The following is a 14,317-nucleotide window of genomic DNA, read 5'->3' as shown; positions in this document are numbered from 1 at the left end:
AGTTTCCCTCGTGGAAGAGAGGGCAGAGAGGAAAACTTAGGTAATGTCAGGTCTTGACTGTGCAGGGGAGATAAGGTAAGTAAGAGTCTAAAGGGGTACAATAGTGATAAGGTTATTTTCTTTCCTGGGGGTTAGGGGGCGGGGGGGGGGGGGGGGGGGGGCTGGGAAACTTGTAGAATGGAGATGTTAAAAATGCCAATTTGTAGAAAATAGGTTAGCTTCAGAGTAATAGATAAGGTCAACCAGGTCAAAAGAAAAGGTATTTTCTTAAGCAGAAGAGGGGCCTCCTAGGACAGTGGTAACAGTCATGTGTGCGGAGGGCGAGGGAAAGCTGCGAGTTCTCCCTCTGGGTGGCCCTTCTGTTGCTATTGGTGGGGAGAGCGGGGTTATGGACTCCAGAGCGAACATTTACCTATACTCTGAGGGTCAAGGAAGAGACTGTTGTCTGTTAACAGTAGAAGGTCTGCTTCAGGTGGCAGCTCAATCACGGTAACATCCTAGATTAGCTTTTTATGGGGTGGACTCAAGATCGGAAGAGTAGAGGGCAAAGCCTTAAGGAAGAACTATCTGTTTTAATTTCAGAGGCTCGGGCACGAAGTGAATGAAAAAGTGAAAGTGACCAGAAGGCCGGTAAGTTCTGCAGGGAGTGGGGGGCAGGACTAGAAGGTCTCCATTAGGAAGTCTAGTTAGGCCCTGGCCGGTTGCTCAGTGGAGAGAGCGTCCGACTGCGGACTGAAGGGTCCCCGGTTCCATTACGGTCAAGGGCACGTACCTTGGTTGCGGGCACATCCCCAGTGGGGGCTGTGCAGGAGGCAGCTGATCCATGTTTCTAACTCTCTGTCCCTCTCCCTTTCTCTCTGTAAAAATCAATAAAATATATATTTTTTTTAAAAGTTGAGTTAGGTTCAGGGCAAGCGAGAGGCTGCAAAACTGCGTAAGTCAAAGGTGGAAACAAAACGCCCACAGCGCGGCGGCTTCTCATGCCCCCGCGGCGGGCACCACGGGTGACCGAGTCCTTGTCCCGCGGTCCAAGCCCGGGGGAGGGGGGGCGCCCATCTTCACACCCCGCACCCAGGCAGGCTCCGCTCTCCTCCACTGGCTTCCGGGGAGCGCATTTCCGCGGGGACTCGGGTCAGGGCAGGCCCAGCAGCACCTCCAGCCCGCGGGGCGCGGGGCAGACAGGGGGAGGGGAGAGGAGCGGGGGAGGCGACAGGCCGCGCCGTCCGCTCCCGCTCCCGCTCCCGCCCCACCCACCGCGCGCCCCGCCGCGCCGCCGCGGGCGCCTGCGCTCTGCTGCTCCCGCCGCCGCGGGCCCTGCCCCTCCCCCGCCCGGGCGCACCCTCGCGCCGGCGCAGTGCCACGTTCCCGGCTGCGGCAGCCATGCTGAACCCGTGAGGAGAGGCGTGGGGGGAGCGGGTCGGCGCCAGCGGCTAGGAGGCCGGGGCCTAGAGACGCAGCGGCGTTAGGGCGCGCGGGGACCCTGGAAGCGGGCCTGGGCCCGGCGCTCCTCTCGGCCCCTGTGCGACCCCCGGAACCTTCGGAAACCGGCCCCCAAGAGGGAAGGAGGGGGCGGCGGGCACGTGACCCGCGCCAGCCAATCCGGGCGTTGCTGACGTGTCCGCGCGGCCCGGATGCTTTCCCCACCCCCACACTCGCTCCAGAGGGGAGGGGCGGGGGGCTACGCCCCCTCCCCCACACAGCTTCAGTTTCCGGGGTGGGGGGTGACACCCCGGATTACATCTTCCCCCACACCAAGCCGAGGGGACACTGGATCCCCCCTGGAAGGTTCCAGGACCCAGGTAAGAAGGGGCCCTTGAGCGGGGATGTTGCCAGTCGTTTAGTGCTTCACCAGCGGTGGGGAGTCCGGGAGGGAGGTTCTTGGGGTTCAGAGTGTAATCCTGAGGGTGGGTTTGCCCTTCAGATATTTCACAACCAATGGGAGGTGGAGGGGGGCGATCAGGAGGGCACCTCGGGTGGGGGAGGGGAATGGCCAACCTCATGCCTCCACACCCATTGGAGGGCGAAGGGGCTGGGGACTGTGCCCCCCATTCCCTTCGTCCCCTGGGGGTACAAAGCCCGGTGAGGTTTCCTTTGGGCGGGGGTGTCTGTGGGGGGTGTTGGGGTGGCCCATTGGTTTGAGGAGTGGGGTGTGACCCGGTGCGCGGGGTGAGGGTTGGAGTGGGCCGTCCGCGTGGGACCGAGGCTGCTCCCGGGGCCGCTCTCCACCCGCCCCCCCCCCCCCCCCCGACTCAGGAAGCAGCGCGCCCGTCGCCTTTGTCAGCCGTGGGGGCCGCCGCCGGCACATGGCGCGATCCAGTTCGCGCTTCGAGTTCTTGCCGAGACCGTGCCTTCACGTGGGCACGGCCCGCGGAGCTGCTGACAAACTTCTTGGCTCCGTTGGGGCTTCACTGAGCATGTGCTTACCCCGGGCCCGGGGCTGCGGGAGGGCAGGGGGTGGCGGGTCTGAGGCGGGGCGCGCGGCCTAGGCCCGGCCGTGGTTCCCCAGCTCACGAGACCTCGGGTTTCTCGGGGGTGCCTTCCGCCCCTCCCCCTCCCCCTCCCCGAACAGGTCTCCGCTTGTGCGCTGCGGGGGAGGGGACGGAAAGGAGGGGAGTTGCTTTTCCAAATTACTGAGTCGCTGGAGCCTCCAGTGACTCACGGGCGGAGGGAGGGCGGGCGGGAGCGGGGCCGTGACTTTCCGGAATGCAGGGAGCGCCGTGGCCATGCCTGGCCGCCCTTTCGCTTCTCCGGCCCCACGTTCTCCCCTCCCAACCGCCCCTTCCTGGCGGCCTCTGTGCAGACTGGCGCGGCCCGGGGGGAGGGAGCGGCTGGGAGGCCGGCCCGGGGGGAGGGGAGGCGGTTCTGCAAAGTTGCTGTGTCACTGCCCTCCCGCTGCCGCCGCCGGGCGGCCCCGTGTACTTGGGGGCCGAGGCCTGGTCCCTGGAGGGAGGGGGGCCGGCACACCGTCCTTCCCGGGGCGCACTTGCCCCGCAGGGTCTGCCCGCCCGGGGGGCCGTGAAGACGGGAGGCTGACGGCCATTTTAGACGCAGTGACGAGGTCAAGGCTCGAGAGCTGCTGCAGAGGGCGGGCGGGCGGCGGGGTTGGCACTCGGGGATCGGGGCCCTCGGGAGCCCTGCCGAGGGGAGGGGGCCCACGTCCTCGTGGACTTGCACTCATTTCCTTTCGGATGTGCAGCCTGTTCTCTTTGGTGCCCAGAAAAGGGGAACGGAGGGGCCTGGGAGCCCGGAGATCACGGCTTCAGAGGTCTGACCTTGCTGTGCTCCGGCTCTGTCCGTTCTAGCCCAGCCCTGTTCAGACAGCAGATTGTGGGAAGACTTAGCTGCGTGGGCCGGGGGGAGGGGGCGAAACCGAGCTCCCAAAATGGCTCCTGCCCCTCCTCGGAGGCGGACGGCCCGGGGGGAGGGGAGAGGAGGAGGGGGAGGGCTAGTGAGCCGCAGCGGCCGCCTCCTCCGCTCGCCCTCCTCCCTGGCGCTGACCGAAGGACCCGCCGCTCCGTGGGGAGGACTGCGGACCCCGGTGGGGGATGGGGGGCCCTTCCGGCCGCGGGGCGGAGGGACCCTCAGGGGGTGCGGGCTCGCCCTCGGCCCGGGGGGCAGTCCGAGCGCTGGCCCTGGAGGGTGCTCCCCGAGACTCGCCCCTCGCGGGACTTGCTTTTTCCGCTGAGCAGACGTCGGAATGAGGTTGGGAGGAGGTGGGTTTCGTCTGTAGGTGTGTTTCCAGGTTTTGGCCCCACTTGGGGCTCCTGAGATCGGGTCGAGCCCGCAGGTATTTGTATTCATAGTGTGAGTGGGCCGCGGTCGGAGATGTGCTCGGGGTGCAAGCTTTTGGAACGAATTGTAGGTTTTACCTTGTTGATAGAAGTTTTGGGGAGCTTTTTGCCTTTGTCTTTCTGTTGTCTGACCTGGGGCGGGGCAGGGCAGGGGCTATTTTAAGACTCGGGCAAGCCTGTGTTTTTCGTGGTGGGACCTAGAGACGCTGGGTCCCGTCTCCGCTGCGTTGGGGGCCCTTAGCTGTTTGCCCGAGTACCAGGCCGTGGCTTTAAGATGGCGTCTTCTTCCTCATTTCAGATTCCTCGCTGCGCGGCCTCCCAGTGGAGAACCATCCCCCGGCGGCGTCCTGCGGCCACACCCTGCCGGCGAGGCTGGCGACGCCCACGCGGCCCCACCGGTCCTGCGGGTCTGGCCTGTGGAGGAGCTACGAATGGCACGACCTGCCCCAGCTTGGCGGTCGCCGGTCGCCCCGGGCCCGGAGGCCTGGGAAGACTGTCGGAAAGGGAGGTGGGGAGAGGGTGCTGCCCCCCGCCGACGTCCTTCCCCTGGAGTCGCCGACTCTCGGCGCAGCCAATTGGCTCAGCGACATGGCGGCCGCCGCTTCCCTGAGGGGCTCTGCGGCACTCTTCTGCCTGGTGACCGACGCTCTGGGAATCAAGTTTATGACGTAATCGCTCCAGCGGACCAATAGAAGATGCTCCCGCGGAGAGGCGTTCCTTCCCCTTCGCCTGGACTTCTTCCCGGGCGAGCGCGCGCGCCGGGGGTGGGGGAAGTCTCAAGCGCGGTGGCGCGCATGAGCGGCGAAGCTCCGCCCCTCCGCCTATATATAAAGGGCTGGCGCGGGGCTCGGCGGCGCCATTTCGCGCTGGAGTGGAGCAACCTCTAGAACGGGCTGGAGGATTCTGCCTGCCGATACAGAGCTTTCGAGTCGTCGGGGCCCGCCATTGCAATCCACGTCCATCCGCTTGGAAATGGCCTTCGTCTCGGCCTATGACCGTTCCCGGCGGACAGTACAGACCCCATAGAAGCCCCCGAAGCTCCCCTTTTTCGGGCCCCGCCCAGTCCTCGGAATCTGTCCACCCCCTCTACTCCGCCCTCAAGAGGATTTCAAAGATGGAGGCGGCGGCTCCTTAAACCACTTTTCGTGTTCATCCGCCTCCATCGAGATTGAAACGGGACTTCGTCCGCCCCGGACGGTCCCCGCAGGAAGAGGGGATTCCTGCAGATCAACAGCGGGCAATATTGACGACGTTGTCTGGGATCAGGGGCCTTCCTAGGGTTGGAAGAGTCCCCTCGCTCGCCCGCCTCTGCTGAGGCCGCCGCCATTTTCTCGCTGTCCGCCTCCTGCGGAGCGCGCCAAGCTGCCGGGAGGTTTCGGTGAAACAGCGGAGGAGACTTTCTTTCCTGCCCGGTTTGGGGGGGGGGGGGTTGTCGCCTGGAAGGCAAGGGCAGCGGCCCCCCCTACTTCCCGGGTTATGCTGGACCGGGCGGCGAGGGGAACCGAGGCCACCCGGACTTGCCGCGGCTGAGTGCAGCGCCGGTTCCCCGCGGTCAAGATGCTGCAAAACGTAACTCCCCACAAGTACGTCGTCGCGAGCGGGACGGGGACGTTGGGGGCTGCGGCACGGGGGTGAGGGGTCGGGTTCGGAGGGAATACAGAACTGACGGGCGCGCTGCTCTTCCGTGGCGCGACTGTTGACTCGGGGGCTCGCGGAGGGGCTTGAGCGACGGTTTTGGGACCGTGGTCGTGTCCCGGCCGCTGCGTGTGGAGGGAGTACAGGTTGTCAATGTGTCCGCTACTTCCCCAGCGGTGGCCCAGTCTTAACCGAGTCGGTCCCAGCTAGGTTGGCGGCGGAATGTAATGGGGAAGGACCACATTGATTGGGCTGCGGGTAGTGGGCCTTGTGTTTAGCGACGGTTTGTCATAGTCCTTTTGAGGTGTTCTCGGCCACAACTAGTGCCTTATAAGGTTGCCATGGTGACAGCTTCGGGGACTGGCTACGGGAATTCCCAGAGTAGGGACAGGGATTATTGTTAGCCTGTGGGTTCTTGGTATCTGGGCTGGATCATTAAACCCCTGCTTGTCTTACAGTAACTGGGTCGGTTTTGTGTTGGGGTGGATGAGTGTTTTGTTCGGTGGTGGGGACGGTTTTGATATCCTTGAGTTTCATTCAAGGTGGGAGGTGGAACTAAGGATTCCGGTCCAGCTGTCTTCTGGTGTCAATAAGATCTCAGGGTAGTGATCTTAATCGTAGGCCCTGGAAACACCTGGTCCAGAGGAGCACCAAGGAGAATGTAAACCTGAACCACTGTTGGCCTTGAATCTCCAGAGTTGATGCTCCAGTGGGAACTGTTGTTGGAATCTTGTTTTTTGGCAAGGTGGGGGCGAGGGTCTATCCATCTTGTGACCTTGACTGGGCAGCTCTATTTTTTGAGGCCCTTGGAGCGAGGAGATTGGATTTGCCAAAAATTCCGGGGGCTGGCAGCTGGATTATTACAGGCTGTGAAGCCCGACAAATACGCTCCTTGTCTGATTTTTTTTTTTTTTTTTTTTTTTTTAGTTGGTATGGTTTTCCGTTAGATTTCCGGGGTCTATTTTCTCTTTGAAGTTAACTATGCAGAGCATGTGGAGGATGCTGATCTCTTCTGCTCTCGTGGATTCTTAGCTGTCTGATCAGCATTTTATGAAATTCTCCCTTTTTTGTTCCCTTCCTCTTTCCACCTGCTTCCCCCAGGCTCGACCACCATGGCAACCATCAAGCCCCTAGTCACTAGGGCCTAGTGGATGAGGTCCTCAGGCTTGGAGCTTGAGTTTCGACGCTCCACCCATTCACTTAAGTCTCTTCCCCATTAGCCTGTGGTTCTCAGTTATGTCCTGCAAGAAACCATTTGGGGACTTTTTTTTTTCCTAAGTAATTTTAGAAAAACATGCTAAAGCCTATCAGACTCCAGAAGGTGGGATCTAAATAGGTGTGATAGAAATAAGGAAACAAAAACATGGGAATGGGGGACAAGAACAAAATCTCGGATGTTTGAGTACTGGTTGTAAAGTTTGCCTACCTCTCACTAGGCCCCAAGTGTGGATTTATTGGGTGTGTAGTGTAAATTACACTCTTCCCTAGTTCCTATAGCTTGCCACATCTAATCTTGTTTCCCATTTTCACAGGCTCCCTGGGGAGGGGAATGCAGGGTTACTGGGGCTGGGCCCAGAAGCTGCAGCGCCTGGGAAAAGGATTCGAAAGCCCTCCCTGTTGTATGAGGGATTCGAAAGCCCCACAATGGCTTCAGTGCCAGCTTTACAACTGACCCCTGCCAACCCACCACCCCCGGAGGTATCCAATCCCAAAAAGCCAGGACGGGTTACCAACCAGCTGCAGTACCTGCACAAGGTGGTGATGAAGGCTCTGTGGAAACATCAGTTTGCATGGCCCTTCCGGCAGCCTGTGGATGCTGTCAAACTGGGTCTGCCGGTGAGTTGAGAAGTTGTAGTGGGGAGGTGTGGGAATGAACAAGAATGTGTATGAGTGGGGGTGGGCTGTCTAGTATAGTTGCTGCGGCCCCTAGGGATTCCATCTCCCCCACATTGAGCATATAGCCACCAGATTTCTGAATTTTTGGTCCTTTGCCATTGATCCAACAGTTTGCTATCTTGGCATTTCTCTTTGTGCCCTCCGTGTGTCCTTCCTTAACTTTTGTGCCCTGGCTCCATTTTACAGATTCCCACCCCTGGTTGGGAGAGGACCACGGTGGCCAAAATTCTTAGCTTCTTCCTCTCCCTCATGCAGCCCATGGATAGCCAGCCCCAGAGGTAATGTCACAGGATGGGAAACCTTGCAGAGTGGGTGGGAGGTGTGGGTGGTTAGAGAAAGACAGTAGGGGCCTCCTGATGGGTGTTAAGAATCCTATTCCATTTTTTTCTGTCCTGTAGTTTAATTGGGGCCGCAGTTTAGGGAACTGTACTCCTTCAACACAGGGCGTGTGTGTATGTGTGTGTGTTGGGGGGTCAGTAATTTGCTTAGGAGAACAGGTATGCATTTTTTGGTGGCTCTGACCTTTTTTTTTGTTTTGTGTTTTTCTAGGATTACCACAAAATTATAAAGCAGCCGATGGACATGGGTACTATTAAGAGGAGACTTGAAAACAACTATTATTGGGCTGCTTCAGAGTGTATGCAGGATTTTAATACCATGTTCACCAACTGTTACATCTACAACAAAGTGAGTTTTTCTCTGTGTGTTCATTAATAGACGGGGACAGACGGTGTTTTCATTGCTGGAGTTTTGTCTACACCAGCCGTGGGCAAACTACGGCCCACGGGCCGGATCCAGCCAGTTTGGAATGAATAAAACTAAAAAAAAAAAAAAGACCGTACCCTTTTATGTAATGATGTTTACTTTGAATTTATATTAGTTCACACAAACACTCCATCCATGCTTTTGTTCCGGCCCTCTGGTCCAGTTTAAGAACCCATTGTGGCCCTCGAGTCAAAAAGTTTGCCCACCCCTGGTCTACACAATTCTTTTACTATAGTAGGTGTTCTCAGTAGTCAGGATCTAGAAAACCTGAGCTCCAAAGGGTACCATCACCCAGTGATGTGGCTTCAGAAATCCAGAGTTAAAGGTTTAAGTAGAACACTCTTCATACTTGGGTGGTGGCCCTGTTTGTTAGGAATTCCTAGAGATCTGAAAAGAGCAGGATCTACTTTCCTTATTTCTGAATTTTCTTTCTTGGTTGCATTTTGAGGGACAGGGTTTGGGAGAGAAAGTGGGAATTAGTGGCCCCGTGTAGGTAATTTTTAGTACTCCGTGACAAACTTATATCAAAGGAGTGGTGATGATGCCTGGAGCTAGGAATTCCTTTGAGGAAAGTAATCTATATTTTGTTGATATTTGAACCTTTTTGTTTGTTTTCTGTAGCCCACTGATGATATTGTCCTGATGGCACAAACGCTGGAAAAGATCTTCCTACAGAAAGTGGCATCAATGCCACAAGAGGAACAAGAGCTTGTGGTGACCATCCCTAAGAACAGCCACAAGAAGGGGGCCAAGTTGGCAGGTAGGAAGAGTGGCAGTTTTGCTAATGGGAGACCAAACGGTGGGAAAGATGACCACACTAACCTTTTTTTCTCTTTTAGCACTCCAGGGCAGTATCACCAGTGCCCACCAGGTGCCTGCTATCTCTTCTGTATCTCACACAGCCTTGTATACTCCACCTCCCGAGATACCTACCACTGTCCTCAACATTCCCCACTCATCGGTCATCTCTTCTCCCCTTCTCAAGTCCTTGCACTCCGCCGGACCCCCGCTCCTTGCTGTCTCTGCAGCTCCCCCAGCACAGCCCCTTGCCAAGGTATAGATCCATGGATTTCTTTTGGACAATCGGGAGGGAAAGCTTGATTGAGGTGGACCTGAGGTAAAAGGTGTCCGTCTTGTTTTTCTTTGCAGAAAAAGGGAGTAAAGCGGAAAGCAGATACTACTACCCCAACACCTACAGCCATCCTGGCTCCTGGTTCCCCAGCAAGCCCCCCCGGGGGTCTTGAGCCGAAGGCAGCACGGCTTCCCCCTATGCGCAGAGAGAGTGGCCGCCCCATCAAGCCCCCACGCAAAGACTTACCTGACTCTCAGCAACAACACCAGAGCTCCAAGAAAGGAAAGCTATCAGAACAGTTGAAACATTGCAATGGAATTTTGAAGGAGTTACTCTCTAAGAAGCATGCTGCCTATGCCTGGCCTTTCTATAAACCAGTGGATGCTTCTGCTCTGGGCCTGCATGATTACCATGACATCATTAAACACCCCATGGACCTCAGCACTGTAAAGGTACCCACTGCATGGGGCAGATGGGACACTCAGGCAGTGATTGGAGCCTAGGGATCAATAAAAACTCAGTCACCTCCTTACGGGAACACAGCAATCTTTGTTTTTTAGTATTTTACTTTTACAAAATAGTAATGTGGCAGTTGGTCAAGTGCTTGATAAGAGTCCCTATTTTCTGGAGTTTGAAATTGTATTATGGTGGGTCTTCAGAGCAACACTATTTATATTTCATTTAAGTCCTGCTTATTGGGGGTATTGGGTTAGGGTAGTTAAGGAGTGAAGGATAGTCAGAGGCCACTGACCCCTGTTACTTAGACAGGATTTTTTTCCTAGACGTAGATATTTCTTCAACCCACCCAAATTCCTTTGACTTCAAATTTGAACCCCAGGGCATAGATCCTTAAAGTCACACCCCCACTGTGCTCTCTAGAGGGCTCCTCTTGCGGTGTCGGGTTGGCAGGGAAAGGTGAGTCTCCCTGCCTGTGCAGCTTCTGATGCTGCCTCCTTCTGCAGCGGAAGATGGAGAATCGGGATTACCGGGATGCCCAGGAGTTTGCTGCTGATGTGCGGCTTATGTTCTCCAACTGCTATAAGTACAATCCCCCAGACCACGATGTTGTGGCCATGGCACGAAAGCTACAGGTGAGTGTCAAGGTTGGAGTCTGGAGAATGACTAGGTCTGGGGAGAGAGAGTTTTGTCATCTGCACTGTACCATCTTAACATGAGGATCTCTTAATCTTTGCAGTTGTAAATTGGAGCCGTGTCACCAGGTGGCTGGGTACAGTCAGGGCACTATCCCCCAGCGTGGTTTTGAGTCAGCCTCTCTTTCTAGGACGTATTTGAGTTCCGTTATGCCAAGATGCCAGATGAACCACTGGAGCCAGGGCCTCTGCCAATCTCTACTGCCTTGCCTGCCGGCCTGGCCAAATCATCTTCAGAGTCCTCTAGTGAGGAGAGTAGCAGTGAGAGCTCTTCAGAGGAGGAGGAGGAGGAAGAGGAAGAAGAGAGTGAAAGCTCTGACTCTGAGGAAGAACGGGCTCATCGCCTGGCTGAGCTGCAGGAACAGGTACTTGTCCCTGTTCAGCTCGTTAAGACATTCTTGCCTGTCTTTGCCCTTTTTTTCTTCTCTTCTTTTCAGATTGTTCTACTTGATTTGTTTTTCTCATTTCACATCTTGATTCTTTTTTCCTTTCTAGCTTCGGGCAGTACATGAACAACTGGCTGCCTTGTCTCAAGGCCCAATATCCAAGCCCAAGCGGAAGAGAGAGAAAAAAGAAAAGAAGAAGAAACGGAAGGCAGAGAAGCATCGAGGCCGAGCTGGGTTAGATGAAGATGACAGGGGGTCTCGGGCACCCCGCCTCTCTCAGCCCAAGAAGTCCAAGAAAGCAAGTGGCAGTGGGGTTGGCAGTGCTGCTACACTAGGTCCCCCTGGCTTTGGACCTTCTGGAGGAAGTGGCACCAAGTGAGTTGTAACAGGAGGATGCATTCTCCTATTCCTTACACGTTTTCTCCTGTAAGTGGCCAGGTGACAGACACAGACTCTGAGGACCACAGGGTCTCTCAAAGCTACTCAACTCTGACAGTGCAAAAGTAGCCATTGGCAATAAAGATACGAACATGAATATATGTTCTAATATAACTTTATTTTGGTAACCACACACAAAAATCCCCAAACCAGGACACAGCTTAAAAAAGGAAACAGGAAAGAAGTATGCAATACCACCAAACAAAAACAACAGACATTGGATTGAACAGTAGGAACCTGTTCAGAGAGGGTTAAAGGATGCTTCTCTAACTAAGAATTTTCTTTTGTCCGTAGACTACCCAAAAAGGCCACAAAGACAGCCCCACCAACCCTGCCTACAGGCTACGATTCAGAGGAGGAAGAGGAAAGTCGGCCCATGAGTTACGATGAGAAGCGTCAGTTGAGCCTGGACATCAATAAATTACCTGGGGAGAAGCTCGGTCGAGTTGTGCACATAATCCAAGCCAGGGAGCCCTCCTTACGTGACTCAAACCCAGAAGAGATTGAGATTGATTTTGAAACTCTCAAGCCATCCACACTTCGAGAGCTTGAGCGCTACGTCCTTTCCTGCCTTAGAAAGAAACCTCGGAAGCCCTACAGTGAGTATGAATGGGGCCCACCAATCTTTGTGAGAGTCTCAGGACAGGTTAGAAAGGCGGTAGTAGTGTGCATACTTGGTGCACTCCTGTCAGCTTCCGGGATGGAAGGAACTTGGCAGCACTAGGGTGCAGTGTCTTAGGCCTGGTGCATCTCTTTTCTAGCCATTAAAAAACCTGTGGGAAAGACAAAGGAGGAACTGGCTTTGGAGAAGAAGCGGGGAACTAGAAAAGCGGTTACAAGATGTTAGTGGGCAGCTCAATTCCACCAAAAAGCCCCCCAAGAAAGGTGAGTATCCTATACACCACTGCAAGTTCACTGTATTCTGCCAACTTGACTGTCCTTTCTTCACAAATGGAGATCAAACTTACACATCTTTAACCTTTAACTTTGTTTTGCAGCGAGTGAGAAAACAGAGTCGTCATCTGCTCAGCAAGTAGCGGTGTCACGCCTCAGCGCTTCCAGCTCCAGCTCAGACTCCAGCTCCTCCTCTTCATCGTCATCCTCTTCAGACACCAGTGATTCAGACTCAGGCTAAGGGCCCAGCCAGATGGGGCAGGAGGCTCCGCAGGACCGGACCCTTAGACCACCCTGCCCCATCCCTTCCCCCCGTGCTGTGACACTTCCTCATCTCACCCACTCCCCCCACTGTAGGAGAGCTGGCTCTGCAGGGGGGAGGGATGTGGGGACATTTGCTGAAGGAGGGACATAATGGACAAAATATGGTTGTGTTCCCAGCCCCATTGAAAGTGACCTCTTGGGCAGGGTCCCCATTCAAAATGATTGGGACCGGACGGTGGGAGTGGGCAAAGACCCAGTAGGGGTTTCCTGAGGCCATAGCGGCCCTGTTCACTTGTAAAGGCCCAGTTGTGAGGTTGGTTGTTCTAATTTATTTAAGCTAGGTAAGGCTGAGGCGTGTGGGGCCATGGTCCCTTTGGCCTCCGTGGGGAAGGGAGAAGGGGGAGCTCATTTTTTACGTTGACATTTTTCTACTCTGTTTTCCCTTTTTCTTCTGCTCCATTTGGGGCCCTTGGGGTTTCTATCATCTCCCCATTTGGTCCCCTGGATTGTCTTTGTCTGTTGATTCTAACTTGTAAATAAAGAAAGTATTATTCAAGTTTTGTGTTATCTTAATATGTTTCTGTGGTGCTTCAAAAGGAACATGGTAGAATTATCTGAGAATTTTGAGAAGTATTTTTGAGGTGGGGAAAAGGTAGAGTCATCCTGTAGTTGGGTTGTTTCTTGGTTTTTATACAAACCCGTAGGCGGTTGCTGTGGTGCTAAAAGGAAATGGATCTGCCCATTGTAAAGTGAGTCCAGAATAACCTTTAGGTTCATGACTTGCGCCAGTTTAGATGAACAAAGCAAACCCTTGGGCTCCTGTGTGCCTTCATCATGAGGTTAAAGCTCAAGACGGGCAGACATGGAGGTTTTCTGCAGCGCCACGTGGGTGTGGGTTGTCTCCGGAGCACCACCAAATGGGAAGGGATGGGAGGAAGCAGACAGTGGGGACTCGGGGCACTGAGCATCTGCCTGAGAAGGCACTGGTGCCTGCTTTTATAATTTGCTGCTTTGGCTTTGGATTATAGATTGACAGGGCCCGGCGTAGTTTATTAATATGCCAATTCAGAGCATTCCAGCAATTTAAGTTCAGTCACAAAAGCACCCCCTTGTCTTGCTCTAAGGGGAGGGGCTGTATATAGTTCAGGGAGCTGGGACTTGGAGGCTCTGGAATTTGGGACTTAGACTAAAAGGAAGACATCTAGCTTAGTGTAATGGGCCATGTAAGAAACCTGAATATTGTTATAAACACTGAATTGGGAATTTAAAGCAAATGGTTTATTCTCCCATAAGTAATGCTGGAAGAAACAAGGTAGAAGGTGGAGATGGTAGTGAAGATTTTAAAAGCGATTTTTCAACCCTGCTTACATATTAGGACTACCGAGCTTATAAAAACAATGCAATTATTTCTATTCTATGGTTACGAATTCTCAGCAAATTGGGGCCTGGGCAACACTTCAAAAGCTCGGGAGATGGCGATGTGCAGCAGGATTGAAAACTTAGTGTTGTTCAAAGTCCTTCATTTTAACGGGGAGGAAACCCCTGCGTGGGCTTTTTGGCCAACCGAAGTGTGGCACTCTGAGTGCCCTCGGCTAGTTCCCTTTGAGTTCTCATCCTTGAGCATTAGAGAAGTTTTTGAAAACTAGAGGTACTTTATCAAGGTTTGTGTTAGTGGGCTAGGATTTCAAAGTCTTAGAAAGGAATAAATGTGGAGGACTACAGGCTGATGACAAGGCAAGGCTTTGGAAGAGAAGGCCGAGTTCTAGGAAGAATAAAACGGGAAAGAGGGTCCAGGTGTGAGCTGGATTGACTCCAAGGAAGAAGCCATTGGCCTGAGTCCAGGAGCTGAGCAGTTTTGTGGATAGGACAGTGGACATGGTTCACAGGTCGCCAGGAGTCGGCTGACTCAAAGGGCACATGACATTTCAGAAGGAATTTCATGTTTGAGTTGAGTTTGGGAAGGAGGCTAGTTACAGCATCTTAAGGCAGACTGTAGTTCCATTCCTTATGTTCATATACTCAAGA

The 14,317-nt window shown here is 54.6% G+C and overlaps 1 protein-coding gene across 1 annotated transcript; it reads left to right on the top strand.

Annotated features, from left to right (window-relative positions):
* Nucleotides 1-2,958: 2,958 nt before the first annotated feature.
* BRD2 (bromodomain containing 2) lies at nt 2,959-12,848 on the top strand. The gene is given in 14 exon segments (XM_070418797.1): nt 2,959-3,058; nt 4,090-5,374; nt 6,959-7,262; nt 7,872-8,009; nt 8,709-8,847; nt 8,927-9,141; nt 9,237-9,611; nt 10,122-10,250; nt 10,442-10,675; nt 10,806-11,071; nt 11,429-11,733; nt 11,896-11,951; nt 11,953-12,019; nt 12,133-12,848. Coding segments are annotated over 13 exon segments (2,391 nt in total). The 5' UTR covers nt 2,959-3,058; nt 4,090-5,348; the 3' UTR covers nt 12,270-12,848.
* Nucleotides 12,849-14,317: the final 1,469 nt, after the last annotated feature.

Source organism: Myotis yumanensis, unplaced genomic scaffold, assembly GCF_028538775.1.
Source record: "Myotis yumanensis isolate MYYU_CA2020_CCGP unplaced genomic scaffold, mMyoYum1.0.hap1 SCAF_6, whole genome shotgun sequence".
Classification (NCBI taxonomy): domain Eukaryota; kingdom Metazoa; phylum Chordata; class Mammalia; order Chiroptera; family Vespertilionidae; genus Myotis; species Myotis yumanensis.
This window is presented reverse-complemented; position numbering and strand designations above follow the sequence as displayed.